We start from the raw sequence: 12,068 nt of genomic DNA, 5'->3' as shown, positions 1-12,068 counted from the left end.
TTGTAATTCGAAGCCTCAGGTGGCCAATTTAACACAAATTACAATAAGACTACAAAAACATTTTAAAATCAAGATAAAATAAAAGCTTAAACTAATTATAATATTAAATTAAACAGAATAATCTTCTAAATTAATCGGGACTTATCATTACAATCTATTCCTTTATTTTTGTTTTAATTTTTTTTGTTTTTGTATTTTTTTTTGCTTTGAGTTTTATTTATTATATTTTTTATAATAAATCATTAAATATATACGAATTCTTCACATAAATTCATACTTAAAGTAAAATAAACTATTTCTTCCGATAAAAAACTACTAACACTGGCCGGTATAAAACCCCAATGTCAATCTAAGTGGTTAATAAAATATATTTTTTTATTTTTTTATTATTTGTTTTGTTTTAAATTTTTTTTTTTTATAAATTGTAAACATAAAAAAAATCATAATCAGTTTCTTGAGCAAAAGTTGAAGTAGTTATAAATCAAAAATAGTGATTCAAAATCTATTCAAAATCACCATAATGTTGGAGAAGTTTCTTTTTATATGTGTTGTTTGAGAGTGCAAAGACACGGAGGGGGTTAGGGAGCATATTGAAATGCCTCTAACTGAAAAAGATCCACACATAACGGATACAGCTCTGGGCAACACCAATTGATTAGCACATACCGAGTGGCAAAAATTGAATGATTCATAAAGGAACAATGGTAAACGATTCTTATAGATCTTATAAAACATAAGTAAGGTTCTAACCTTAATGAAATTATCAAATGAGCAACCCAGGAATTGTTTCACAAGTCAGGAGACATGGTCAAATCTATAGCATGAATACACCCAGAAAAAAGTGACCCCTTCTTTAAGTTAAAATGAATTCATTGTGAAGAAAGTTGAACTTTGTATAGCGCCAAAGACATTTTTATTTGTTTGAACGATGTGATTTTCATAGAAATTAGGTAGAATGCATTCCCTATATTAGTTAACATTTTCTTATATTTATGTACCACTATACTACAGAATGAAAAAATGTAAGTGTATTGAATTCATATATGGAATGATTTCATTGAACTTTTTTCATTCATTTGGACAAATCTTACATATTTGTTGTAAACTGCTTATCTTCTTATACAATTTTATTTATTTATATAAGCAATTTTTTCTTCAATAAGGAAATGTTTTATTATTTATTGAATATATTTATTAAGAATCAACAGCATTGAAATATTAGTTTCAACTGTAAAAGTTGCTGCATAAAGATTTTGTCCTCATTTTACAATTTCAATGCCTACAAATATAAAAAATCATAAACCAATTTTTTTCACAAAAAGTTAGACTTATTGTTTGTTATTTATGTTTAATAATTTTCAAAAAACGAAAATTTTTATTAGTATTAGTAAAATTCCATGCCTTATTCTAGTTAATGAACTATTCCTAACTGCTTTCAGTTTAGGAGTTTTTTTTACTGAAACAAGTAAATTTAACTTAATGGAAATAAAATGGCTAAACTAAATTGATGAACATTTTTTCCTTTAGTTTCGAAGACACTTTTTCTGGGTGTATATATATCGAATTACTCTATTGAATACCACCCGTAGTCGAGTAAAATATTACTCGTATATACCGTTCCACCGCCATATACTTCAATACAGTATAGGATATTGGGCATTATAAGGGCGTGTACCAAACGCTCCTTAATAAATTGCGGTAATACAAAATCTGTATTATATAGTCGTTACAAGAAAAAAAAAATAATAATAATTACTGCAAAACTATTGCGAAGGTTTCGACAAAATTGTAAAACATATGTTTTCTCTCTTTTATTTTAGCCGAATCAACTAAACGAACAGAAAGCCGGGAAGGCAGTGTAGAACGAAAAGGTAAGTACGTTCCTTTATATAAGTGTTCCCCATCGGAACATTTTCAACCGTCTCACGGTAGTTCAAAGTGTAAAGCACGCTTAACTTTTAAACAATTAGCCTTTGCTCTTCGAAATGCTTTAAAAGGGATGTTAATGAATATTAAAATTTGTAATTTTTCTGTTCATTAGCTAGTTTTTTTTTTAATATTTGGTACTATTACTGATAAAGTTCATCTCAAATCCGTTTCAACACGAAGACAATACCGACATTTTGGTTATGTCTAAAAGTGTCGAAAAGCTTTCTTTGCATAGATAAGCAGTGTTGCCAGTATTTTTCCAGCTCTTGTCCCCAAATCTGGAGGATTTTATCCCCAAAAATCCCCAGTTTCAACTGGAATTCCCCAAAAAATCCCCAACACATTTTTGACGAATTTTTAAAACAAAAAACAATGAAAATTTATTTTGTATTCATTGGCATTTAAATTCACAGACTAGATGCTTTTATAAGTAGCATTTACATTAAAAAAATGAACAAAACAAAAATAAAATAAACAAAAACAATAAAAATTTCTACATTTGAATTCATTTCCTAGAAATATTCTAATTTACATTACATTACATTGTCACAAACGTTTTCCAAAAAGATCGAATTTATAAATCATTTACAATGTTGAAAACTTCCAACTCGTCGGACTCAGAGGACTCATTTGGTTTATACAAATTTTTATAATTAAAAAGTTTTACCATTTCTAATGGAGGTTCAAAATTTTTGCAGCAAATAGAATTATTTGAAAATTGCGTGTTTATTCTTAAAAGAGCTTCTAGCAATTCGTACTGCATTTTACTTCTAAGTCGCGTTTTGACAGAATTCATGACAGAGAAAACTCTTTCCACACAAGCATTGCTTGTAGGAATTGCTAGCATATTCAATACCATTTCAGCAAGATCCCCGAACGGCTTTGACCCTGACGCATCTTCATATGAATACACTTTTGCCCAAAATGTTGCTAAATCCAATGTTACTTGTTCTCCAAACAATTCTTTCCATTTTATAAATGGCAATTTCCTCCATTGCGATTCGTATACATCCATTTCTCATGGAAGTAAAATTTGGTTGACACAATAAATTGCAGCATGTTTTTGGACAGAATCGTTTGTAGCTTTTAAAAAAATTAATATTTGATGGCAACCGCTTAAGCATTTGTAGCAATAAACGTTTTAAATATTCAAAACATAGCTTTCTAATTTTCATATGCGATTCATCAGGCAAATTCTTTAAGTCTTTTTCAAAATCGTATCCAAGGTCCATTGCATCTAGTGGCAAATATACCGAATCTTTATCTAACAATTCCATTAATTTATCAAAATCATATTCATCCTTTATGCACGATGTTACAGATGGCTTTAAAATTCTTGTACATAACGAGTACACACATAAAACTAATTTATCGTAGGCCGTCCCGGGGTCCATTTTATCACTTTGAAAGGCTAGATTAAGCGTATTAATTTCGCCTATTATAGGAGCCATAAAAGTCAAATAAAGTTTTATTTCTGCTTTTGTCATTAATTCGTTTATCATTTTGGCAGTTAAATCATTTTCATCTGTCGATATAATTGAAAAATGATAATTTAGTTCCACCCACTGCTCCAAGATTCGCATTATTGCAAAACCACACGACAACCATCTCGTTCCAGCAATTTGTATAATCTTTCTATACCTTATTACGTCGGTACCAGTGTTTATGAGATCGAACGCTCGCTTGTACTTAATAGTACGTAACGGACTGTTACTAAAATAGTTGTAAATTTCCTTGACCAAGTATTCCACCTCCGCTGGAAAAACCTTAGAAGCATCTGAACAGCACAGATGCAACGAATGGCAAATACACTTTACTAGAATCAATTGCGAATTTTGTTCTTTCATTAAACCATATAGTCCTCTGCGAGCACCGCATAAATTATTGGCTCCATCTGTGCCAAGGGCTATTATATTTTTTGGATTGAGACCAACTTTGGCTAAGTATGCTAATAAACTATGCAAAAGTTTTTCTCCTGTAGCTTCTTCTACCAAAAATATACCCAAAAATTCAGTTCGAATGGCACATTGTACTTTACTAAAAAATCGTATGCACATACTCATCCACTTATTATTAGCAACATCTGTTGATTCATCTAGAATTAGCGAATACTTGGACTCACCCATGTCTTCTACTAATTTGGAGAGTAGTACAGGAGCAATGACATTTTTTATTATGGCACTACATTTTGTTCTGTGTAACCTTAATTTTTCGAACTCTTTAATTGATAGTGTTTTTAGCATATCGGTTAAATGGTCAATGCATGAAATAGACGTGTGACTTGCCACAAAGATTGCCAACTTGATGTCCAAAATTTTTTCCTCAGGTTTGTCACATACAATACCTACAATAATTTGTTTTAATTGGAATGGATTAAAGAAAACACATTAAATTTACCATATCTATCCAATGTATTTTTTGCATAAAGCGTAGAAAAATTATTTTTATGTTTAACGGATTCACTGTGCTTTTTTAAATCCTTTTTTTGCGATTGCAATGGTTGTGAGCAAGCTACGCACCAAGAATTATTTGACAAATCATTGGCCACACGAAAAGCTTCTGGGGCAAAACTGATTGGCTTTAGCCAGCCTACAAAAAAAATTGTTAGAAATCTGATAAAAAAAGCTAGAGAACAACTTATTTACTTACCGTGAGCCCATGTTTCACGTTCCCAATCGGAATTATGTTTTCTTTTTGTGGAATTATTTGATTGCGTTGACATTGTGTACGATGAAATTCCAGTTTATTTCACAATTTGAATCTAATGACAAGAATGAACAATATGGTACTTTCTATGCCTATGTTAACCGTTTTGTTACACACATGTACCAAATTTTGCATCCTTGCACCAGATTAGTTTTCAAATTTATTTACCAATATAGCCAAACACATATGACAAAAAGAGATAGCAAGTTAACATAGTAACTAGTTAGTGATGAGTAAACAAAACTTCCATAGATTGCGGTTGCTTAGATGAGTTAGTAAACGACGTAACATAATGTCAGAGATGAGTAAGTAAAACTAACACAAATCGTGGCAACTGAGATGAGTTAGTAAAAGTGTTGAGATTTTGCGATACGCGTGTAACTTAACGTACTTAGTTTCCGAATTATTAAGGCAATAGCAATATTTTTGAAAAATCCCCACAAAAATCCCCAATTTTGTAAAAATTCCCCATCAAATCCCCAAATCCCCAACTCAAAATTTTCGTCCCCAATCATGAAAAAAAATCCCCAATTTGGGGAAAAATCCCCAATACTGGCAACACTGTAGATAAGTTGACGAAAATCGTATCAATATTTTTAAAATGTGTGAAGTGGATAGAAGTTTCGATATTTTAGCAAGAAATTTAGCCGTTACAAATAAAGTTAGTGAACAACTAATAATGGAAAACCTACAACAAATTAAAGCATTTCATGGAACTTCTGTACATTAACATTTCAAAATATTTGGTACGTTCTTTTGAAGTATATTATTGATATTTCATTGAATTTACAAATTGTAAAGGGTGATACGGTCAAAATTTGGTCAATATAAACTTGACGAATTTCTTTCAATTTTGCATTTAAAAAACCTGAACACCCCTCATTTTGAAGGTGTGTGTGTATAGAATGTTGCTCCTATTTTGATTTTGGAATTCACTCTTCAGTTGTCAAAATGCCGTCCAAGCAAGAAGAGCAGCGTATCAAAATTTTGCTCGCGCATCGCGAAAATCCGAGCTACTCGCACGCAAAGCTGGCAAAATCGCTAAAAGTTGCCAAATCAACCGTTACAAATGTAATTAAAGTGTTTGGGGAACGTTTGTCGACAGCCAGGAAGTCTGGATCGGGGGGAAATCGAAAACCGGAAGCCGCTGAGACGACAAAGAGAGTTGCCGTTAGTTTCAAGCGAAACCCTAACCTCTCCGAGATGCCGCAAATAAGCTGGGTGTATCGTCTACAATCGTGCATCGAGCCAAAAAACGAGCCGGACTATCGACTTATAAGAAGGTAGTGACTACAAATCGCGCTGATAAACAAAATACGTCGGCCAAAGCGCGATCCCGGAGGCTGTACACGACGATGCTGACGAAGTTTGACTGCGTGGTAATGGACGACGAAACCTACGTCAAAGCCGACTACAAGCAGCTTCCGGGACAGGAGTTTTATACGGCAAAAGGAAGGGGAAAGGTAGCAGATATTTTCAAGCACATAAAACTGTCAAAGTTCGCAAAGAAATATCTGGTTTGGCAAGCCATCTGTACCTGTGGCTTGAAAAGCAGCATTTTCATAGCATCCGGGACTGTCAACCAAGAAATTTAGGTGAAAGAGTGTTTGAATAAACGTCTGCTGCCTTTCCTGAAGAAACACGGTTGTTCCGTACTGTTTTGGCCGGATTTGGCATCTTGCCATTACGGTAAAAAGGCCATGGAGTGGTACGCCGCCAACAACGTGCAGGTGGTTCCCAAGGACAAGAACCCTCCCAACACGCCAGAGCTCCGCCCTATTGAGTAATACTGGGCTATTGTCAAGCGGAACCTAAAGAAGGCCAAACAAACTGCTAAGGACGAGCAGCAGTTCAAGGCAAACTGGATTTCTGCGGCGAAGAAGGTGAACAAGGTGGCTGTACAAAATCTGATGGCAGGTGTCAAGCGCGAGGCCCGGCAATTCGGATTTGGAAAAGCGAAAGCCTAACTGAATATTTTTCCTGAATTTTATACTAATTGAACTTGAAAAAGAAATTTAATTTGATTTTTTAAATAAACGATTTCACCGATTTACACGCGTTTTCCCTTGACCAAATTTTGACCGTATCACCCTTTATGTTTTTTTAATAAATTTAATAAATACACAACCTGCTCAACCAAAAAATGACGCTGCGTTTGGTTTTTTTTATTTATATTTATTTTAATAAAATTAATAATCTACTGAATAAAAACAACATACCGCTTTCTCAAACAAAACAAAAAAGAAAAAATTTACCAAGGCATATTAAGGAAGGTAATTCCAGTATTACAGAAACAACAATGTCCGCCGCCATATTGCCACTTTGATTTTCAGTCAAATGGAAACATTGTTCAACAAGTGGGAAATTTAAAATAAAGAAAATCTGGAAATGTATCGATGTATGCGAAATATGAGGAAATGTGTTGCGGTTCGTAAGAATAATTTATTTATTTATTTCGACACTTTTCTGTCATAAATTTAAAGCAAATTGATATTTGAAAATTTTTTGTATAAAATAATTTTATTTTGAATTTTTATTTTCATTTGTCACAATTGTCACTGGGGGGTGAAAGCTACAATGTGTGCTCATTGGTAAGATACTTCAAAAAGAAAAACAATTAATTCGTGTAGATGAAGAAAACAGAATATTTAATTCAATGATATATAATCATAGTTTGAAGAAATACTGCATAGTATTTGGTAGGGGGAGATGGCAAACACATAAAACCCGTTTAGCTATGCCTATGTCATTAAGCAAATACCGACAATCAAAGTTTTGCTCAAATGAAAAAAATTGTAATCACTAGTCTTGGGCAAAACCGTTCACCGTAGTGATTCGGACTTATCGTTCCTTTTTTTAGAAAGGAACTAGTTCCTTTAAATCGTTCCTTTGTTCCATATCGGTCTAATAATTCGTACCGGTTTTAATATTTAACATAACTTTCGTCTACGTTCCGAGAGAAACTAGAGTCTTTATATCGTTCCATTTAGTTCCTAAGAATAAATTCACTACTTTCACATGCAAGTAGTGGGAGATGAAGCACGTTTATATGAAGAAATACAAGGGCGGTTCGGAAACTTCTTAGCCTATCAATGAAAGAGAATAGTTAGTTTTTCAAAAATTATTTTATTTTTCAATATAATCTCCTGAAACTTCAATACACCGAAAAAAAAAGTTTACTATTTTTTATGAAAAATGAACTAACCCATAGTAAGAATGACCATGATTTGGCGCCAAAGATTTTTTTCATCTAGATAAGTTCATGATTTTCTTATAAATTATTTCATGTATTGCATCGTATTTTAGTTCATTATTACTATGCTGCGGAATATTCCTGCTATCCGGAAAAATGTACAATTTTTTGGGAAACCTGTATTAAGAAATTGGTTTGAAATAAACTGTTTGTCGGTATCATTTTCAAAAAAGTAGAGAAATTGAGAAATCAAAGGTACAACAAGCCTGTATACAACTAAGAAATTTTTCGTACAAAACAAGTCAATTTTCTATAACCACCAGTATTTTATTTCAAAAAATTATTATTATATTACACAAAACTATGGCTTATGATATACAATAAAGGAAATATTTTTATTCGTACGTTGGATGCAGTTACTTGTTGGTAGTTAGTAATTGCTTCTTCAAAAGAGTAATCTTCTATGTTATTAGGACTAAACTAATTAATTTAAATTTCTGTGTTTTCTATCCATATGAAAGATATATGTGGCATAAGTTGTTATATTCATTGAATTGTTGTCCAATTTCATCGATTTTGGCTAACTTTTGTTGGGCGGATTTGTCTTATAAGCATCTGAAATTGCAAAGTTATACAAAAAAATAAGAAAAATATCAAATTCTATCGTTCATATTGATTTTTAACTTACGATTTTCAAGAGTATTTCCTGAAGCCAATAAGGATATCAGCTTAGTTAGCATTAAACACTAAGAATATTCAAAAAAATTACCATTACAAGACCTGCCTACCTGCAGTGAAAATAATTATTTTTAATAAATTGAAATTTTGGTTTTATTAAAAACGGACAAAATACCGTTTATAGAAAAACTTGAAAAATCCATCCAGTAGGTACATTATTGGAATCATATCCATGGACTATTGGGACGTTTTTGAAATTATTCTCAGAATTTATTTGAAATAAAAAATATTATAAAATTAGACATAATTTCCACTTGTCAGTATAGCATTTCGAGTTTAGAGGCTAAAATCGCAATTTTCATGATAAGTTTTCTTTAATAATCCATTATAAAAAAATAATGTTTATAAAAAACTTGGTTTGGGCTATTCTCCATCAAGTTATATTTAAATTTGTATCGAAGACGTATAATTTTATACTTAGTTATTTATTTTTAATGTTAGCGGCTAAACTCGAACTTAGTACTCACCTGTAGGAATTGCTGTAACATAAAAATTATAGATTCAAAAAAAATGGTTGCATCTCCAACCTGTGATCCAGATGTAGAATAAATATAGATCATCCTATTACCACTCATGTTGTATATCTTTTATGTAAATCAATTAAAAATCCGCGCTAATTTTAAACTATTAACAGAAATATTAAGTTCCTTAATCTGTTATTTATCAATAAGAAGCGTTTTTGATTTCTCTAACATCACATTATTCACTTCTCAGTTTCTAAAATGTTTCGAAATAATTACAATTTTGCAAAATTAAAACCACGTGTACACTTCATAAATGCATCAACAGAACTGAATGCAGTAATAAAACTCAAAGACACAAATAGCCATAAAGGATACATACATACCTGGTGTAAAGAAAAACAACTCCACACACACGATCCCTTTCTGATCTCGCTATTGCAAGAAAACAACTTTCACCCAGCGGTGCCAACTCTGACGATTTTTCGTCAATTTGACGATTTTTGATGGTAAATTTTGCCTTTGACGATTTGACGACGATTTTAAACAACGTAGTTGTGAGTTGACGATTTTTTAAAATGCTCGACACAAGTGTTTCTTTTTAACGTTTTTTATGACGATTTGACGATTTTTCAAAGTGATGTAGTTATAAGTTGACGTATTTCATAAGGTGTAATGTAAACAAGCTTTTTTAATCTCAAAATATGACAATTTATATGTAGCTTGCTCCCAACCGTCTCCAATGTAGAAAGAAATTTCAAAGCAATCAATATAAATAAACCTAAATTGAAACTAAAACATTGCAAGGTATTCTTTTGTCTTGGTTTAGTTAAATTCAATTTATTCATTACCGGTAATAGAAATAATAAAAAATATACACGAGCCAGTAATAAGGATTTAAATTCGCTTGGAGAATAGGACATTTTTCTGTCAAGAAAATTTTGTTAAACAATGTAGTACATGTAGTCACAATCAGAAATATTACTTTTAATTAATTAAAAATTTAATTTAATTAATCTTCGTTTAAAAAACTGGAAACTAGATGACTTAATTAGAGGGTTAAACGGAATTATTAATGTTTTTTTTAATAAAACTTTTAATTTGTTCCTTTTTCAGCTATTTTATGGGTGACGATTTTTTGACGAATTTTTTGGGACAAATTGACGATTTTGACGAAAAATATTTTAAAAATTGACGATTTTCAGCCCAAAACAGTTGGCACCACTGCTCTCACCACAAAAGATACCAACAACACACAAGGAGAATGTTCCATTGTCTCTAAAATCAAAACAACCAACAACAGCATAAATGACAAAGACAATTAAAGGGGAAGATGTGAATTGGGCATGTTGTTATTCTTTTTTCTTAAGAACCAGAGATTAGCCCCATACATGTTCGAAGAGAATTTGCAACTTTTTTCGGTTTCTCTTTTCATTTTGCATTCGTAACAAAACCTAATTCACTTATTTTAGCCATTTTTTAACTTTTAAAAGAACAAAAACACTTCATGAAACATTTAATTAATGATTTAGTGCAATCGACACAGAAATTTGCGGGAACTTTTGAGAAAATAGCAAAATAAAAATTGTCTGCATCAAACCAGTAAGTGCGAAGCGCCTTTCCTACAAGTATGGGGCTAATCTCTGGTTTCTGACACTAACACTATAAAAGCCCATTTCATATCTCCCTCTTTAATTAATATTAACTACTTTTTATTCTACTTTATCTAAAATTTTCAATGTGAGGAAAAATACTCCAACATATAATAAAAAGGGAAATAATCTGTAGGTAGCCATCATACGAATCGGTAACGTCGTTAAGTTAATTTTTACTACAAAATTTTTTCATAGTAAATTGTCCACATTTCGTAGTAAGATTTTTATATTGCCCATGTATTTTTATAATAGAATCAACGATGCATTAACTACTGTATTGGAAATTTATTTAAGGAAAAATCCTTCCCATTTCGTAGTTAGTGAACTAAACAACATTTACTGAATTTTTATAAGTTTTCCTTTAGCTAAGTTAATTTTCGTTGTGGTTACGAAAAATTAACTATATTACAGTAAATTTGTTGAACTATGTGAAAGTTAAAATGGTCCTTAGCAATTCTATCCCTTGATTAAAATAGTTTTCCTCAAGGTCTTCAAAATAGTGGTTTATAACAGTAATTGCATCTTCATTTGAGGTAAAACGCTTGCCAGCAAGGATTTTTTTTTAGATTTGGGAACAAGTAAAAATCACTGGGAGCAAAATCAGGAGAATAAGGTGGGTGGTCAAGCAACTCGTACTTTAATTCGTTGATTTTAGCCATTGTTAAAACACTCTTGTGTGCTGGTGCGTTGTCTTGATGAAAAATTATTTTTTTGTGTTGTAAGTCAGGACGTTTTTTCTCGAATTTGTACATTTAATTGATCCAAAAGGTTGCAATAGTACTCTGAATTTATTGTTTTACCCTTTTGCAGATAGTCAATCAATAAAATACCTTTGAAGTCCCAAAAAACCGTTGCCATCACCTTACCAGCCGATTGAATTGTTTTTGCCTTATTTGGGGCACTTCCTCCAGCTTCAGTCCATTGTTTGGATTGTTCTTTTGTCTCTGGAGTATAGTGGTGGATCCACACCCAGAGAAGGAATATGATCACCTCAAACTTGTTTTAAGAGCAAAATGTTATTTTTGGGTGGTGATCATGTAACATGGTTTTCGAAACCATATTATTTTCTCGGAAATCATGTATCTGATTTCGGCAAGCAGGTTATATTTGACGAGAAAACAACTTTTTAATGACAAACATGTTACATGGTCACCATACAAAAATAACATTTTGCTCTTGAAACATGTTTGAGGTGATCATATTCCTTCTCTGCGTGCATGTCTCATCATCAGTCATGAAACGAGGCTTAAAATCCATTTTATTTCGCTTTAACCGATCCAAACAAGCTTGAGAAATGTTCATTCTTATGCGTTTTTGATCGACTGTTAACAAATGCGGCACCCATCTTGCAGAAAGCAGTTTCATCTGTAGTTTTCATGCAAAATT

The 12,068-nt window shown here is 31.9% G+C and overlaps 1 protein-coding gene across 10 annotated transcripts in view; it reads left to right on the top strand.

Moving 5' to 3' along the window:
- Nucleotides 1-12,068, top strand: part of ens (MAP7 domain containing protein ensconsin) — a 76,346-nt gene that overhangs the window by 17,903 nt on the left and 46,375 nt on the right. For all 10 annotated transcript variants that reach the window (XM_075306468.1, XM_075306470.1, XM_075306471.1 and 7 more), the window contains exon 2: nt 1,821-1,871. In XM_075306468.1, coding sequence (XP_075162583.1) covers nt 1,821-1,871 — 51 coding nt within the window. The remainder of the gene's footprint in view (nt 1-1,820; nt 1,872-12,068) is intronic.

This window comes from Haematobia irritans, chromosome 4 (genome assembly GCF_050003625.1).
Source record: "Haematobia irritans isolate KBUSLIRL chromosome 4, ASM5000362v1, whole genome shotgun sequence".
Classification (NCBI taxonomy): Eukaryota; Metazoa; Arthropoda; class Insecta; order Diptera; family Muscidae; genus Haematobia; species Haematobia irritans.
The sequence above is the reverse complement of the archived record's forward strand: the minus strand, read 5'-3'. Positions and strand labels throughout refer to the sequence as shown.